The sequence below is a fragment of the Thamnophis elegans genome, chromosome 3 (assembly GCF_009769535.1).
Source record: "Thamnophis elegans isolate rThaEle1 chromosome 3, rThaEle1.pri, whole genome shotgun sequence".
NCBI classification, from domain to species: Eukaryota; Metazoa; Chordata; class Lepidosauria; order Squamata; family Colubridae; genus Thamnophis; species Thamnophis elegans.
The window spans coordinates 74,846,441-74,865,691 of NC_045543.1; the positions used below are offsets into that span (position 1 = coordinate 74,846,441).

Genomic DNA, 19,251 nt, shown 5'->3' on the forward strand with positions numbered 1-19,251 from the left:
CCCGAGCACCATTTTCAGTGGCGGCAAGAAGCTGTCACAATTGAAAATGGAGCTTGGGAGCTCATTTCGCAGGCAGAGTGCTCAGGCCACCACAGACACCCCCAACACGAGTAACGTCAAACTCACCACACCCACACTGGCCATGGCCATCCCAGCCCCCAAGGTCAAACACAACCCTGATGCAGCGTTCAATGAAATCGAGTTTGACACCCCTGCCATAAAGTAGAAGAGTATACAAGACTCAAACCTTATTTCCAGAAGCCTTATGAAGCATCACCCTGGTTTACCTTCTGATTTGGAATAGCACCTTCCAGTTTTCCCCACCTGTTTCCTGGGGTACTTCAGTTATCTTCCTCATAATCCTAGTGTATTAAAGAGATAGCCTCTTATGCCCCAGGCTGTCTTTCTAAAAATTAAATAGTAATGCCCTGCTCCCAAAAAAGGAAACAATATTTATATTATAATCCTTTGATTATATCACTAAAAAGATTAAGAAGAGATTATTCTTCTTTGGCATGAATGGCAAATGTGGTTACTTAATATAAATTTTGAATTGATACAACGTTCTTTGCGACTTGAACCTCCTGTTTCTTTAAAATTGCTTTATAAATAACTAGAAGTCAGATGAGACAAATCTGTGGTGTCTTTTTCTTTAAAAAAAACTTGTGCCCAGGAAATAACTACTAATCCTTTCTTTCTTAATGCAATTTTCCAGATTTGTTGCCTCAGGTTTTTGCTAGCTGTAGAGGACATTGTAACTTGTTGCTCTTTTGCTGAAAGTGACCCAATTTAGATTGCTTAAAAGGACATAATGGGGAGAGAGTTTTATGTTCCAGATTCAAATCCTGTATGGTAATTTTAAAATAATGAAAAGTTTATGAATCTATAATATAACCAGTTAGATCATTCATCAAACAGGCATTCATCAAGCACTTCAATTACCCCTAAATATATAACAGAGTGCAGCTTAAGTATCTAAATTTGAATTAAGATTGCCAGATTTAGATACAAAGTTAAATGCATATTTATTTAATAAAGCTATTTTTTAATTTTTATTTTTTAAAAGCTCCTAAATGGTGTACATGACTTGCAACAACAATGCGACACCAGTGCAAAACACCATGGAATACAAAACAAGAAAATGCCATCCTCACACAAAAGTTCATCAATGTTAAAATGGTGACAAATATGGAGACCAAGGGAAACTGAATGTTGTGATCTAACCCATAGTGTCCCAGTCCCAGAGTATTCCTACCAGTACCCTCACCTATCACTCACACATAACGGTGTGAGTTAGCGGGAATCTAATTGCTGAAAGACAAACAAAATGATAATAGCAGACTTTTAACAAATCCTACTGCAACAAAACCTGAAGAAAATGAAGAGCATATTTTTAGCAGCTTTTCCAAAGTCTTTTCGACAAATAAAATGCAAACCTGATGAATTGTGCTATTTTTTTCATATTAATATTTGAATTGTTTGTTTTCCATTTTATTTTGGGAATATATCAATATTTTGTTGTGAATTATTCTGAATAGAGTTTTAAAAATTGATAGTTAATTAATTAATTCCCATTCCAAAGCTGTTCTAGCTATTCTTTCTCTCATTACAGGTAGTCCTCGACTTACAACAGTTAATTTAGTGACCCTTCAAAGTTACAACATCACTGACAAGTGACATGATCATTTTTCATAGTTATGACCGTTGCAGCCTACCCATGATCCTGTGATCAAAATTCATATGCTTGGCAACTGGTTCATATTTATGACCATTGCTATGTCCCAAGGTCATATGATCCCCTTTTGCGACCTTCTGACAAGCAAAGTCAATTATTATTATTATTATTATTATTATTATTATTATTATTAATTCAATTTATAAGCCGCCCTATCCCCGAGAGACTCAGGGTGGCTAACAATCGAAGAGGGGAGGCGATACAAAATAAAAAAATAAAAAGACGAACACATTTTAAAAACACAACAGTCATACCATCAAGTGAGAGATTTAGCAGCCCCAGGCCTGCCGGAACAGCCAGGTCTTAATGGCTTTGCGGAAAGCCGTAAGGATGGTGAGGGTCCAGATCTCAATGGGGAGATCATTCCAGAGGGCCAGAGCAACCACAAAGAAGGCCCTCCCCTGAGGAGTTGCCAGCCAACACTGGCCGGCAGATGGAATTCGGAGGAGACCTAGTCTGTGGGATTTAATCGGTCTGTGGGAGGTAATTGGCAGGAGGCGGTCTCTCAAGTACCCAGGTCCGATACTATGTAGGGCTTTAAAAGTAACAACTAGCACCTTGAAGCGCGTCCGAAGACCAATGGGCAGCCAGTGCAGCTCGTGGAGGATAGGTGTCGCTCATGCGGCTGCATTCTGGACAAGCTGAAGTCTCTGAATACTCTTCAAGGGCAGCCCCATGTAGAGCGTGTTACAGTAGTCCAATCTTGAGGTCACAAGGGCGTGAGTGACTATCCGAAGGGCCTCCCGGTCCAGATAGGGCCGCAATTGGTGCACCAGGAGAACCTGGGCAAAGGTCCCCCTGGTCACAGCCGACAAATGGTGTTCTAAAGTCAGCTGCAGATCCAGGAGGACTCCCAAATTGAGAGCCCTCTCTGAGGGGCGTATAATTTCACCCCCCAGGCTGAGAGATGGAATAGTGGACCATCTTTGGGAGGGAGCATCAATAGCCACTCGGTCTTGTTGGGATTGAGTGCAAGCTTGTTCGCTCCCATCCAGACCCTAACAGCCTCCACGCACTAGCACATCACTTCAACCACTTCACTGAGTTGGCACGGGGCAGACAGATACAACTGTGTATCGTCCGCGTATTGATGGTATTTAATCCCGTGCCGACGTATGATCTCACCCAGCGGCTTCATGTAGATGTTAAATATGAGGGGGGACAGGACCGAACCCTGCGGCACCCCATACTCGAGGGGCCTAGGGATCGATCTCTGCCCTCCGACCAACACTGACTGCGACCTGTCCGAGAGGTAGGAGGAGAACCACCGAAGAACGGTGCCTCCCACTCCCACCTCCCGCAGCCGCCGCAGAAGGATACCATGGTCGATGGTATCGAAAGCCACTGAGAGGTCAAGGAGCACTAGGATAGAGGCGTGGCCCCTATCCCTGGCTCTCCAGAGATCATCTATCAGTGCGACCAAAACAGTTTCCATGCTGTAGCCAGGCCTGAATCCAGACTGAAAGGAATCCAGATAATCGGTTTCATCCAAGAACCGTCGGAGTTGAAAGGCCACCACTTTCTCGACAACCTTCCCTACAAAGGGGAGGTTGGAGACTGGACGATAGTTACTCAAAATGGCTGGATCCAAAGACGGTTTCTTCAGGAGGGGTCTCACCACCGCATCCTTCAGGAGGAGCGGGAAGGATCCCTCCCGGAGAGAGGTGTTAACTATCGTCAGGATCCAGCCACATGTCACTTCCCTGCTGTTCGCGACCAGCCAGGAGGGGCACAGGTCCAGTATACAAGTGGAGGCGCTCACCGCTCCCATGGCCTTGTCCACTTCCTCAGGAGCGGCAAGTTGAAACTCAGTCCATAAACTCCGCTCAATACCTTCCCCTAGTACCTCGGTTGGCACTGAGCAATTGGAGTCCAGGTCTGTCCGAATCCGAGCGACTTTATCCGCTAGAAACTGAACAAATTCCTCAGCTCTACCTTGTAAAGGGTCGTCCGCATCCCTCCCTTTCAAGAGGGAGCGGGTTATTCTAAAGAAGGCGACTGGGCGCGATTCAGAGGATGCAATAAGAGCGGCAAAATGCGCACATTTCATCGCCCGTATTGCCACAAGATAGGCTCTGACATAGGCTCTCATCAGTGCTCGGTCTGACTCAGAGTTACTGGCCCTCCAGCGGCGCTCTAGACGTCTCTTTTGGCGCTTCATCTCCCGGAGTTCCTCGGTAAACCAAGGAGCCCTCCTGGATCCGCTACCTCGGAGAGGCCGTAAAGGCGCAATCCGGTTTAGAGCCCCTGCCGCCGCTGTGTTCCAAGCAGCGACCAAGGCCTCTACCGGGCTGCGGACGAGAGTGTCAGGTATTTCTCCAAGCGCCGTCTGAAATCCCATAGGGTCCATCAGGCGTCTGGGGCGGAACCACCTAATCGGTTCCTCCTCCCTACAGTGGGGGATTGATTTCCGAAAGTCAAGCCTCAGTAGGAAGTGATCAGACCATGACAAGGGCAAGATCTTAATACCCCTCAAATCTAGATCACGTCTCCTCTGCTCCGAGAGGAATATGAGGTCAAATGTGTGACCCGCTGAGTGAGTCGGACCCCGAATTACTTGGGTCAAGTCCAAGGCCATCATGGAAGCTATGAACTCCTGCGCCCCATCAGAGTGATCACCGAGCGAAGGCAGGTTAAAATCCCCCAGAACCGTAAGCCTGGGGAACTCACCCGCCAGCTCGGCTACTGACTCGAGGAGTGAGGGGAGGGCTGTTGCAACGCTGTTGGGAGGAAGGTACATTAACAACAAGCCCACTTGCCCCGCAAGGTCCAACTTCACCAGCAAGGACTCACACCCGACAAGCTCCGGATCTGGACTCCTACGAGGAACTAAAGACCCTCGGATGATGATAGCCACTCCCCCACCCCTTTTCTGAGGTCGCGGCTGATGAAGCACCTGAAATCCTTCTGGGCACATTTCAGTGAGGGGGACTCCTCCCTCCGGGCCCAGCCAGGTTTCAGTAATACATGCCAGGTCTGCCCCCCTCGTCTAATATTAGGTCCCAGACGAGGGGAGCCTTGTGAACCACAGACCTGGCATTTAGCAACAACAGCCTGAGACCAGGGCCCTGACTACTCTCGCCATCTGGCCTTGGAGTGGAACTAACAGGGCCGGAAGGAGGGATCGCTGTGACGTAGCGAACCCTCCTTCCCCGGTAATGGCTAGCCCTGAAGTCCCCGCCATACCTGCCCCTCCCCGTAATGACTGTAATGTTCCGGCCCATCCCCGTGCCCGTAGTCCCCACTCCCCCCCCCCCCGGTAGCAGCCGCTCTGTCCAGCAGGCCATTTGATTCAAGCATTCTAGGACTGGGGTTGGGCCTGGGCTCCCTAGCACTTCTGCAACAGCACTCAGTGAAGGAGGCACCAGGTTCCAGTCTCAGTCCTCACAGACATACACATCCATTCACCCAAGCAATCCCCACGAAGTGAATCTGGGGAAGCCAGATTCACTTAACAACCAGGGTACTAACTTATCAACTGGCAGGGATTCACTTAATGTTTTGCAAGAAACATTGCAAAATGGGGCAAAATTCAGTTAACAAATGTCTTACTTAACAACAGAAATGTTGGGCTCAATTATGGTCGTAAGTCAAGGACTACCAAAGGAAAAAGGTAAACAGGAAGACATATTCTGAGAACAAAATGTAAGGATTGTTAAAAGTTTTTGCACCCTAAAAGACTACAACCATATCCTGAAAGTGAGTGTGTGCACATTTTATACCAGATTGGATAGAACTGAAGATAGACCATAATTTCAGATCTTATTTTTCTTTAGACAACTTGCAAAATTAGAAGCTATTGAGTTGAATATACATAGACGCTATCAGATGACAAAGTTTAAATACGGGAAAAGTTATATTGCATCCTTTAATATCTAAAAAATAAATTGCCTCAAATTTAACTTCTTGCAGTTTTCTTGGCATAATGTAGAAGTGTTTTTCACTGTTTTCTCCAAGGAAATTTCTATTTCCCAGTTTAGCTCATAGCTCTGGATTTCCCAGGTGATCTCCACAATCCTGATGAATTTTTTAAATCAAGGTTAACTAAATTCCCTTTTTGTTATGGAGATTCTCAATCATCCAGGTCATGATTCTCCAAAGGTGCTTTTTCAAAAGGCAACTGGACTTCCTTGTTTTTCTTTGAAGACATTTTCTTCTCATCTAAGAAGCTTCTTGGATGAGAAGCAAAACATCTTCAAAGAAAAACAAAGAAGTCCAGTTGCCTCTTGAAAAAGCACCTTTGAGATTCCCTTTTTGTTAGTATTGTCAAGGATTCAAAGAAGACAGGTTTTTAGTTTTTTGTAATATTTATTATATATATAAAAATGAAATAGCCTGTTAAGGTTAATCTTATATTGAATGAAGATATATAAAATGAAGATACATAGGCTATAGCTTCAACATCTTAAGCATTTCATGCAAAAGAGGACAGTTACATTTTCTTAAGCAAGTATTTCTGAAAATATTCATATTAGCTTGCGTTTTCCCTCCCAGATGCTCCTAGAAATTACTTGAAGTAAGCAAGCACTTAAGTAATTCTTCCTGTTTATGGTGCATATGGTGGTGGCAACAGGCTGCTGGAGCTCTTATCATAAGCTGGTGGAGCATCTGGCACCTGCATCAATGAAAGTTGAGTAAGTTAATAATATGCAAAGAAAAGTAAAATTTCAAAATTCCCAGTGCTAATATGAAAATATTTCCGAAGAACAATCCTCCACCATTATCAATTTCCAGAAGCACAACTGTGCTACTTTTTAGTAGTCAATATGTTAAGGAGTTATGCAAGTAATATATTATTGCATGTATTCATCGATTGTTGTAAGCATTCATTGTAAGAAATAGTTTGTGTACTGGATGGTAGCTGGAAATGTGTGTTTCTGGTGTGTGTGTGTGTGTCTGTGTGTATGTATGTACTGTTGGTTGGTTTCCAAATTATGCTTCTCTGTTTATCTAAGATATAACCAAGTGTTTAAGTGAAAGATTTCAAAGCTCAATATTCAACCTTTAAATTAAAAAAAAAATTCCCAGGAATAATCTTTTACATCAGGGGTCCCCAACCCCCAGAACATTGCTGTGGCCTGTTTGCAACTGGGCACACACATGCAGCAGGTGTGCATGTGTGTTTGCATGCAGCTGCACTTGCAGAAGCATCAGGCTGCTTGTGGGTGCTCCAGTTGTGTGACAGGTGCGCACACTGGCCCCTTGCACAAATGGAATTCCGTGCATGAATATTCGCTCACACAGAACCATCCCCCCTCACTTCTCCACTAGGCCACCAAGCCAAAAAGGTTGGGGGCTGCTGTTCTACAGAATAGACCAATAGTAGAAGTCACTAGTTGCCACAAGTCCCTCATTAAACCATTCATATTTATCATCGATATAACTAACAGTCCATTCTTGGGCAATGACTTTTCCTTTTCATCGACCTTGTATAGTAGACCTCTGGTTGTGTAAAAGAAACATAAACCAGTTACCAAGCAACAGAATGCCACTATGATACAATCATAGAGACCTGTCCAAATCTATCTATATCTTTTGGAGCACCTAGTCTACTAATTTTTCCATTGGACAAACTGGATAAACTAGAGAAAATAATAAAGTAATTGGATATAATTGACATCAAGAAGGACAGAGGCCAGAAATCACTGGAATATTTCAGGTGCCCAGACTATCTTGTCACTGACCTCAAGGTGGCAGCTTAAGAAAAGGAATTTCAAAAATGAATTTAGTAACAGCATGAATTAGAACAGCATAGTTGAATTATAATTCAAAGTTTTAATACAATTTCTTGTAAATTAAATGATTTGGCTAAGTAGGCAAAACTAAAAAGTAGTTAAGTCAGACATCCTTGTATTGTCAATTAAAATGTACAGTATATTGTTTATATATTTTGACTGACAATACAAGGATGTGTCATTTAACTCATTTTTAATTTTTGGCTACTTAGATAAATCTATTTCTTTTTCCTACCCTGCCTTTCTCTTTCCCTTGTCCTCAAACCACTGTGAATGTAGAAGATTACCATGTGTGAATATTCTAAAAAGACAACCCTGGTGGATCTGCTTCCCCAAACATTCATTCTTACTGTCAAATCCCAAAAAGGCAAAAGAGAACATCGGTATGTACAGAGCAGTGTTTGGCTCTCCAGGACTATTTTTCCCTAAGCCAAAGGCACAGTAACAACATGAGGGAAAATAACTGCTCCATAGTTCATCAGAGTCAGATGAAATTACGCTGCAGTGCAAATTTGTAAGTAGTTTACTAACAGGTAAATAAGTGTAATATTCTGATCACCATTGGATAATCGACAATGCTGAATATATTCAATAAAAATGGAAATATGTTTATAAGTAAAATGTAAGCCTGAAGGGGCTGGATGTCAATTTTGCACAAGCTTTCTGCATACTCGTTTCCCTGAAAATAAGCCATATCCTGAAAATAAGCCCTAACATGTTTTATGTGTGCACCTAATATAAATCCTACCCCCCAAATAAGCCCTACTTAAGAGCCTGTGCAGCCGGCTTCCCACCCATTCCATCTGGTTACCCGCAGTGCCATGGCCACAAGGCAAGTTGGGAGGGTGGGCCTACCCCCATGCCTCGCACTGATTTACCTCAGGGCCCCCACAACCAGATCATCCATGCCCCAACACCTGCCTCATGGCAGCAGCACTGGCAGCACTGTGCAGCAGGAGCCCATGTGGTCCTACTTGCTCATGGCCGCAATGGAGCAGGACGCTGAGGGTGTGCTGTGGCCGCAGCCCCAAGGTGAGGCATGTGTTGGGGCGTGAATGGCCTGGCTGGGGGGGCCCTGAGGTAAGTAGGATATGGGGAGTAAGCAGAAAAAGTGGGCCTCCTGTACATTGAAAAAAATAACACACTCCCAAAATTAAGCCCTAGTACTTATTTGGGGATCCAAAGGAAAATAAGGAAAGGAAACACAGTTATATAATATGTATTGCCTGCTAGGAGCAATGAACACAGACAGGATTTTTAACTTCATTTTTAATTTTAGTATTATTTTATCCAATCTATATCCAGCCCATTCTCAATTATTTTAGGACACGTATCTCTCCCAACTCTTTTTAAACTGACTGTTTAAATTGTACTCTCCTGAAGCATTTATCAAAGGTAATGATAAGCAATCATCTTACCACATGAGTATAGCTGCTGGTGTATTCCCGCAAGGGCAATTTGGCATCACTGAGGGAGCTTCTGCCTTCTGAGGTGGTCAGAGAGGCCAATCCAAAATTCTTACTCTTTGGCATAAAGATCAATATTAGAAAGAGTTCAGCATAACAGAAAGGGTATAAATTAAGCAAATGAAAGAAAAGGAGATATGAAAGGGATCTTGAAATGCAAGGAGGAAAACACTGCAGCATTAGAAAGACTTTTTAGCAAGAAGAGATAATACATTCGGATTATGTTAATGCAAAATGATTAACTTTCCAATAGCTATTGAGTAACTTAATTCATAGCTGAATTTGTGCCCATAGTGTGGATCAAATGTTCCCAACCTGAAGGCCCATGTTCAGGTCTCTTTAAAATTTGGATGCAGCTCTCAGAGAGCCATCCGAATTTGCCAGCAAACCATAATATTTCATATTACAGCAACAAGAATTTATTAAATATATTGTAAACATTATTTCAACATAGTCTTAATTAAATCAAATTTGAATCTAATTTGTTGTACCATCCCAGGCACTGGCTTCCAATTTGCTTCCAAGTATAATTCAAACTACTGTACTTATTACTGTACAAAGTACTTATTACTGTACTCACAAATTTCTACATGGCATGGGTCCGGCACATATGAGAGACTGCATTATTCACACAATTCCTGTCAATTACATCAGGTTGACCAGAGGAGCAGGCTCCAGATCTATTTTTTTGGGATTGTCATATAATGGGCCCAAATAATAGTTGGATCTGCACTCTAGAGTATCATACTGCCTTGAGATTTGGCTGACCCCAGCACTGTTCCTCTTTCAGAAAGCCTTGAAGACCTGGTTATTTTCCATGCAAGAGACTGGGAGAGTCAGGTTCACACTATTGGTGAAGGATGCATTGGGGAATCCCTTTGATTAGTTAAGCTTTTTTACACACACACACACACACACACACACACACACACACACACACACACTGCATTTCCATGTGTTTTAATTCCTGTTGGCTGCCCAGAGTTACATTGGTGAGATGGACAGCCACTTATTTATTTTATTTATTTATTTATTTAGTCGATTTGTCAATCGTTTACAAGATAATAGGTATAAGAATAAACATTATGAATGAAATGGGTACAAATAAATGGGGACAGTAGGACAGGGATGGTAGGCACGATATTGCGTTTATGCAACGCCTCTTACAGACCTCTTAGGAATGAGTTGAGGTCAATAGTAAACAGTTTAAGGTTAAAGTTTTGGGGATTTGACGATGTAACAACAGAGCCACTTAAATTGATAAAAGTAAATAACAAAACTTTGAACACGATTGTGCTTAACTGGGTCAGTGAACAAGATTGTGGCTGACCCGGTTAAGCATGTTGTCTGAATGTAATTACAAAAGGATTCTTAAACAGCTCCAGACAAGAGTGCATTTCCTTTGGCAATGATTCATTACAGAATATTTATATGTACAAGGGAAAAAGGAACAACACCTGAATTATATAGTATGAGTTCTATGCAGACTTGAGTTTAGCATATTTTGTAAAAATTAAACAATGTTCAAAGAGGTGGGTCTAATGAATAAAGCAATAAGAAGGCAGTTTATTCTTACCAAAAGCCTTGTATAACCACTGTGCCTTTTACAACACCAACATCCAAGAATCAGTAAAACTGCAAGTACAACTATTAGAATTCCAATACCTGTAGCCCTGTTGAAATAGACAAATTGATCTAATTACTGCTAAGGATCTGGAATGACTATTCTACATTTTGAAGGTACATGCAGAGAAAAGGTGACTTCAAACTTTACAAAAGATAGCTTTATTATTTAAATGGACATAACATAACAGTTGTTATTAATAAATGCATAGTTTTATAAGTAATGTATTAATATTTAAATGATTTCAGAGAAATTTCCTTTATCTATGAAAAACTGTATGCTAGAAACTCATGATCAATTATGAACAAAGGAATAAAGATGGACTTTTGATTACTCCAATTGGTTCAGTACATGGAGACTCTCTACCAATGTGAAATTCATGTCAGTGTTTATATAACATGCTGAGACATTATGTAGTTAGGACTAGTGCAACATTCAAATACCAACCATGGGTTAAATTGTGGTTAAGGGTTACAAATGTAATCTTAATTACAAATCACCATTTGTCATAGATTTATTCATGTTATTTCATGTTCCAATGTATCAACTTGACTAGAGTTAGGTGGGGTGTTAATCAGTGGTGGGATTCAATTTTTTTACTATCGGTTCTGTCGCTTGGTGGGCATGGCAGGGGAAGGATACTGTAAAATCTCCATTCCCTCCCCACTCCAGGGGAAGGTTACCGCAAAATCCCCATTTCCTCCCTGGGACTCAGGGGGCAGAGACTAGATGAGAGCGGGGCCAGTCAGCGGTGGTATTTACTGGTTTTCCGAATTACTGAAAGTTTCTACTACCTGTTCTCCAGAACTGGTCAGACCCTGCTGAATACCACCTCTGGTGTTAATTCCATGTTCTGTCCTTCAAAGGTAGAGACTGGATGCTGAGGCAACCACCGACTGAAATTCGTCTAGATGTAATATCTCTATTAATCTGTCTCTATAACTCTACAGAAAGGTGTGAAAAGGTGTATGAAAAGGTGTGGAGGGAAACTCTGCCTGTGTCCAGGAGATTCTGGCCTTGGTCAGACTATCATGTTAGTTTATTGTACTGTATTATATAATCTATTGTAATATCTTATATTCAGTTATTGTATTTTTGTTGTATATGCTGTAATTTGCCAATGAGATGGTATATAAATGGCATACATACCAATTTATCTTATGAAATAAAATTATTTAGCAATTATTTAAAAAAATCAGTAAAAGTCTGCCAGTGTCTTGGTAGCCCAAACCAAGAAATCAAGAAGGATGAAACTGCTTTTATTGAGAATCTTGCAAATCTGATTTTTTTGCTGCATCTCCTCTCCTTTCTTATACTTTTGTGAATTAGGGAAGTGCTATCTCAGTCACTTACTAATGCTGTTGTGGACTTAAAATGTGTTTTTCCCTTCATTGCTTTGATAACAGAGCTCCCATATTTCTTTCAGGCTCATCTTCATTACTCTCTAGAACTAACCACTATAAAACAGCCTGTAATCCTGAACAAACATGGATAAAACTTGCATTTCTTGGCACTGAAATGCTGGGTAAATGGTTTACCCATAGTTAATTCATAGTACAATCTAGCATAAATTTTGCTATATATTTTCAATTCCACAACAAAGTGGATAGCAAAGTGGATTGTTACATGCCTCTACAATTCCATAAGTGAACCATATGTAGTACCAGGGAGTCAATATAGGACAAAGAAGAAAAACACTCATATCTATTGCCCTTTCCCCAAATGAAAAGTATATATTTCACATTGAATTCTTTTTTAATTGACCCAAAATTCTTACTCTTCTGCAGAAAGAGAAGTATATCCCTTCCCCTTAACATAGTTGCCATCTAGGTAATGCTGTCCCCTAGGCATCTTGCTTTGTTCAGGTCTCACCTAAAAAAAACAAAACAAATAGAGCAATGCCTGGTCTGTACAATATATTCCCATAAGATTTTTGAAATGAAATGCAAAAATAAAGTCTTACTTTTCAGCAGCATGAAAGGTGTTTTGTTGTAACTATACTATAGCACAAGCATCATTATGCTATGTTCTCATCCCCAAACTTCTGAGGAAATCTAAAAGTCTCTTTAGATGTTTCTGTTTTGAAGTACTAACGTATTTTAGGAGTATAAGACGCACTGGAGTATAAGACGCACCAAGATTTTGAAGAGGCAAATTAAAAAAAGTTTTTGCACTCTGCAGACCTCTCAAAAATGGGCCATTTTTCATAAAAACGGGCCTGTTTTTGTCAAAAAAATGCATGTATAGCCTTTAGGAGGCTTATAGGGTGCTCCTGGGGCTGAGGGGACAAAAACGAGCAAAAACGGGCCATTTTTCATTCATTTTTTTCCCTCCCCAGTCCCCAGGAGTACTCTGGAAGCCTCCTAAAGGCTATGAACGGCCATTTTTGCAAAGAGGACAGGGTTTCGGAAGGCCAAAAATGCTTTATTCAGTGTATAAGACATACCCAGATTTTCATCCTCTTTTTGGGGGGGGAAGGTGCATCTTATACTCCTCCTTTCCACCAACAAGGTTTTATTAGGGTTATGATCCAGCAGGCTTTATCAATGTTGTGGTTGGTGCTTAGTGGTGGGATTCAAAAAAAATTACTACAGGTTCTGTGGGCGTGGCTTGGTGGGCATGGCATGGCTTAGTGAGCATGGCTTGGTGGGCGTGGCAGGGGAAGGATACTGTAAAATCTACATTTTCACTCTACTCCAGGGAAAGGTTACTGTAAAATCTCCAATCCCTCCCCACTCCAGGGGAAGGTTACTGCAAAATCCCCATTTCCTCCCAATCAACTGGAACTTGGGAGGCAGAGTATAGATGAGGGCCAAGTCAGATATGGTATTTACCGGTTCTCCAAACTACTCAAAATTTCCACTACTGGTTCTCCAGAACTGGTCAGAACCAGCTGAATACCATCTCTGTTGGTGCTGTGGTCAGGAGTGGGACTCCTGCCTTGGTGAGACTAGAACAGTGTTTTTCAACCTTTTTTGTGCAAAGGCACACTTTTTTCATGAAAAAAATCACGAGGCACACCACCATTAGAAAATGTTAAAAAAATGTAACTCTGTGCCTATATTAACTATAGGCGGGTATTTTTCCCACGGCACACCTTACACTATGTCACGGCACACTAGTGTGCCGCGGCACAGTGGTTGAAAAACACTGGACTAGAAGACCTCCAAGGTCTCTTCCAGCCCTATGATTCTATGATTTCTGTCAGCTACTTCAGCCTTTTATTCCTCATCATTTCCAGTTGCTGAGAATAGCTCTCCATGGTAATTTTGTCTTGGGCCTTAAGAGAAATGAGGCACTCCGCTTTCACAGAAACATCTCCTCCCATTGTCTCTGCTGGGTGCTTTCTGAAGTGCTTGTTAGAGCTTGTGCAGATTGCTTATAAACATGGCCTTTGTGCTTTGGAAAAAGTACTGTCTTATTTAGAGAGTGCTAATTTGATTCTGCCCTGAAGGCTATTTTCATTTTTTTAAAAAAGTTTATGTGATGATTAGCTTGAGCATACAATGAATGATTGATTCTGTTTACATATTTCAAAGAGGTGATACTCAGAACATATGATCTGCCCACTGATGCAACAATTCAATTAAAAATGAAACAACTCACAGAAGAAGGGCCTTTACTTACAGAAAAAACTGGAGAGCAGCTGCCAATCAGTTCAAACTTCCTGGACAAATGCTTTCCAATCAGTATCAGAAACACAAAAACAGGACTCCAGGTTAGATTTTGCAATTAAATTTTGCTGTCAAGAGTAGATTATCCAAATTACAATGGTATCTGAATGTAAAACCCCTTTTATTTATAAACTGCAGAAATATGGTTCCCGTTATAACAGGTAAAAGGATTTCAGATCTTGGTTTTATCTGACATAGCTTTTGATAACTCTGGAGCAAGTGCACCAGACTAATGTTTTTACAACCATATCACACAATGTATTTAATGTGGAGTGGAACAAGTGTGTCTGTATAGGGAAATAAAATACATATAGACAAAATTAAATGTCCATGCTACAAGTATCTCTCAACAGAACCTATTTATCTCTTTTTGCATGTTCTGTATACTCTTTAAATCTGATCCAGGAAGTGGCTCGAGTAGATGTGGAGATATAGGAGGAACTACCGTACGATGAAGGAACATGGAAAAAATCCATAGCTTGAATAGAAACACACTCGTTTCATTTTGTATATATCCTGTAATCAAGGAGTGGTAATGAGCTTTGTTAAGATATACTTTCTCTAATGTCTCAAACTTTTTAATGGATTTGTTTTGTTGCCATTTATATAAATACCCAAAGAAAATTAATCATCCATACTAAATCAAGCTGAATGGTTTAATCTAATTTGTATGACTTCAGCCTTAGAAAAATATATACACAGTTTGGGTTAGCCGCAATTACGCGATGTAAATCCAATTAAAGGCAGTAAACAGGCTAACATTCTGCAAGATCAGAATCAAAACAGCATTCATTCATTTAAGTTTCTTTCAAACAAAAATCACACAATTAAAAAACAGCAACAAACAAAAGCACCATAAAAATTCATTAGTTTTGATGACTGTTGATTTATGGGTACATAAAATGTTAGTTAGTTTTAATACTAAATTTTAAAACACTAAAATTTGATTTCACAATAATCTAAAAACAAAAGTATGGTATTGTTTAAAAGCAAGGTAGTAAATTATGCACTGAAGTAAAATAATCACCAATTGCATCAAATTTATTTTTCAGAAATAAGGAACCTTACCAAGCTGAAATTTAATATAAAACCTAGCAAACAAAAATTCGGAGTCTTACCAGTTCCTATACATCCAGAGTCTGGCTGAGCTATGAAAGGTTTTCTCATTTTTCCTTAGGATTAGCTAACCCTCATGACTATCACGAGTGAATTCCTGGCAATGCAGCTTTTGATCACTATAATTGGCATGGTTTAACTATAAAATGGCTTTTATTCCTTAGTCTAGCTTCTCCACCACTAGTTTAAACAACTTAATAGTAAATCATCTTCCTTAATCTAATGTTCTCCAGATTATCTGTCTGGGCATTTTGGAGATAAATTCCCAAGACACCTAGAAAAAACAAGCTGAAGAAGGTTGTATTGATCCTATAATATGGTTGCCACTATTACTACTGGCTGCAAGTAGCCTAAACGTGCTTTCTTGTTGTTTTAATCTATTGGTTCTGATTTTTTAGGGTCCCCAATGCCACGGCCCACTACCACCAGCCCATCACTCATGTGGCCCAATTCCCCAGCCCGGTTCCCCGCTCCCTCCCAGCTAGGCTGCCAAGTTGCAAAGGTTGGGGACCATTACTTTAGGGCAATGATTCTCAAGGTGGGCTATATTTCTAGGGGGGCACAGTCTTTTTTAAGATACAGTTTAGCTTCATAAACAGGGAAAACCATAAAGTACCCTTCCCTGGCTAACAGGGACTATAAAGGGGTGGTTTCAGAGGTAAATGAGGGAGCTATGAACAAAGAAAGGTTGAGAACCCCTGCTTTAGGGTATATCAACTCATTTTTCCACATGACCAACTTTCAGATATTTGAAGACTGCTTCTGTATCTCCCCTCAGCTGTCTCTTCCCTAAATTATACATATCCAATTCCTCACAAGGCTTATTTCCAGGCCTCTTACAATCTTTATAACCAACGTGTCACTGTCTGTTTTGAACTGTGGCGTTCAGAATTGGACACTGTACTCCAACTGGGACTAACCAGTGGATGGACAGAAACAATTATGTTCTGTGATCTGACAGTATTCTCTTTATATCAGCTACTTATTAGCAGATTACAAAGAGCAATCATAAAGCAGAGGATCCAGGATTCCTGAATGTATTGGACTTTATTCTAGGTGGATAGAACAACCTATCTTGAACAGGGGCTGTTGTAGGGAAAATAGGTGGAATGTCAGCGTTCCAAATATCATGCAGAATTAAATCAGAGTCCAAGGCAGAACTATCCTTAAAGTTCCAATTTAATAAGACAGACATGTTGGCATCGTACTGTGGAATCCCAATTCTGGCAGTTACATCGGATTCCCACCCAGTTGAAAGTTCATGATCTTGTCCCCACACCCACAAATCCATCACATGATCCAATCTTCTTCTTCCACGCTGGCATCTCCACCCAGCTGGTTCCAGTCAGGAGCAGAGGTGCAGAGAAAAAATATGTCCTTGGCTTCTAGAAAAGAATGACAACAACACATTCCACAATTCTACTCCTTTCTATTCCCCTCTCCCAACAACTACACTAATGAAATAGCATATTGAAATAAGAGAAAGTGTGGCAGGCCAAAGATCCTAAAAGGGATATAACTGCAGGCCTGACATGGAGACCCCTAATTGTGCCATTTTTGACTCCTGAATTAAAGATGGGATGCAAAACAAACAAATACATCTAAGTTGCAAGACTCCACTTCTGTTCACTGGGAGTAAGTTCAACTGAATTACAGACATTTCTCTATAACTCGGGTGTCAAACCTGCGGTGTCACATTGCCATCACGTGACATTTTGCAAGGTTTTTTTCCCTTTGCAGACTGGGGTGGGCGTGGCTTGTGCATGGCACATCTGGCCCACATGCCACCAGTTTGATACTAGTTTAGTTAATTTAATTAATAATTAAATTATTAATTCAATTTTAACTGCTGCCCCTTGCTGTTGAAGTGACTCCGGTCAGCTATATCATCTCTTTGCACAGATGATCATACGTAAGATGAAAACACAAAGGTTTTGAACAACTGAGTGGCTGATTGGGACCATTTTCAGTTCCTGAACTTTTAGTATGAGCTCTGGGAGTTGGCATTAATGTTCAAAAAAGAATTTCCTCATTGGGTAGTGCTTATGGTACTGTTGAAAGCCTTTTGTGTTTCACAACTCTCATAAAAGAATGTGGACCAGATATGGTTTACGTATACATAAACAGTTCTTTGTCAATGTTAACAGCACATAGTCACAAATAACCCATGTGACAATATAACTAATACGTTCATATCTTGCCAGGGGCTGATTTAACATTCAGAGAATTTAAGATTCTAAATGTCAGTGGTCTGCTTTTCTTAGATGCAGGGAGAAATCACTATCAACGCAGTGTCAACCAAATTGACCACTTCATAAGTGGGAGCATAATATTGAATTATTCAACCTGATCTTAGGTTGAAGACAATTAACAACGCAATTCTCTCCATGCCTACTCTGAGGTAAACTACACTAAGATCAAAAGGAGGTATTCCTGTGATGGCTAAGAGCACCAGTGTTCCTGCAAAAGATCCCCATGCAGCCCCTCCTCAATTTTTTAAGAATACATTCCCTTTAATTCTAAAAAAGGAAATGGAAATTCTTTTGATATTTAACCTACATCATTGTTAGTGTCTGGCAGCTTTTACCATACCAGGAAGAATCAAGCAATTTATATCTAGTATTGGAGATGTGAGTACATCATCCATGAAACTATTAGAAAAAAAGACTGATAACTTGTTACTGAGATTAGGGCGCTTGAAATTGTGATTTTATTTATTTCAAAATGACTGGTTTAGTTCAATGTAATAGCTGTCTTGCACCTATCTTTCGCAGTACTCTTTTCAAATTTGGATATTGTCCCCTTTGTAAACAAATTACTAGTCTACATAGACAGATTACCTATCTAGAATCTCTAATCTGTGCTCTCCAAGCAGAAATTAGGTGTCCAATTCGGCCATTCCACTCTACGGAGATGCCACGCTATCAGCCCCCCCTACCGCAAAGATCCCACAGGAGAAGAGCAGTCTGGACAACTGTGGGATCTGGCACGGTGAGAGCTGTGAACCATAAACACAAAGTTTTTGCTGTGACCCAGCATAACAGATATAGCGCCCTTGCTGATCCTAATGGGGACACTAAAGAGACAGGTCAAGGTAGTTGTGATAATGATGACTCAAATAAGCAGGGGATCGTGGTCCAAAATGGAGAACTTACTTCAGAAAGGCGAAATGGGGAACCAAGTATCACATCTGTCGCACAAGAAGAGCAAGGTATGCAAAAAGAGAAGTCACCTTCTGGTTGGTGATTCAATCATAAGGGATGTAAAATTAGGAAAGGATATGAAGGTTTTAAAACAGGTCAGGTGTCTGCCAGGTGCTACTGCCAGCAGAGACAAGAGGCGTATTCTTAAGATAGTCAAGAATGCAAGGACTGTGATGTTGATACTATTATACATCTTGGCACAAATGATCTGTCCCAAAAAGATGTACTTTCTGTGAAGAATGATTTCCAGAGCTTGGGGTATGAAGTTAGTAGTGTAGGTTGTAGGCTTATCTTTTCCGAGGTTTTACCAGTACATAAGAAATAAAAAGGGAAGGGCCATTGTGTAGCAGAGTTTAATGTGTGGCTAAAGGAGTGGTGTAAAAGGGAAGGCTTTGGTTTTATTAGTCATGATGTCTGCAGCTGGTCCAATGAAAAACTGTACAAAAGAGATGGTTTGCATCCATCCAAGAAAGGGACTGAGTTACTTGGCATTAAATTCACATATTTTCTGGATAAACATTAAACTGAAAAGCGGGGACAGAGAATTAATTGATACAGAACATTTCTGTCCCCAGCAATCTAAAATAAATAGGGTTATCAGTGCATGTAACACAGATTTGTGCGGGTAAGATTATCACTTCTGCTGTCAAGCAAAAACCAAGCATTTAATAGTGACTGCCATACCATGTGCATGAATC

General features: G+C 40.8%; 1 protein-coding gene across 1 annotated transcript; it reads right to left on the reverse strand.

Moving 5' to 3' along the window:
• Window positions 1-6,125: 6,125 nt before the first annotated feature.
• MLANA (melan-A) lies at window positions 6,126-12,432 on the reverse strand. Its single transcript, XM_032212771.1, has 4 exons — window positions 12,338-12,432; window positions 10,513-10,609; window positions 8,889-8,993; window positions 6,126-6,350 (listed from the first exon to the last, which is right to left on the reverse strand). The coding sequence occupies exons 1-4, from the start codon at window positions 12,409-12,411 to the stop codon at window positions 6,282-6,284; spliced, it is 345 nt and encodes a 114-aa protein (XP_032068662.1). The 5' UTR covers window positions 12,412-12,432; the 3' UTR covers window positions 6,126-6,281.
• Between the last annotated feature and the right edge of the window lie 6,819 nt (window positions 12,433-19,251).

Bases quoted from the DNA above. Each gene is read 5' to 3' on its own strand.
- MLANA (XM_032212771.1), bottom strand. From the start codon at position 12,411: ATGCCTAGGGGACAGCATTACCTAGATGGCAACTATGTTAAGGGGAAG. The intron at 10,610-12,337 runs GTAAGAATTTTG...CTATTTCAACAG, and splicing joins ACTTCTCTTTCTGCAGAAGA to GGCTACAGGTATTGGAATTC. The intron at 6,351-8,888 runs GTAAGATGATTG...TCATTGATGCAG, and splicing joins CCAGCAGCTATACTCATGTG to GTGCCAGATGCTCCACCAGC.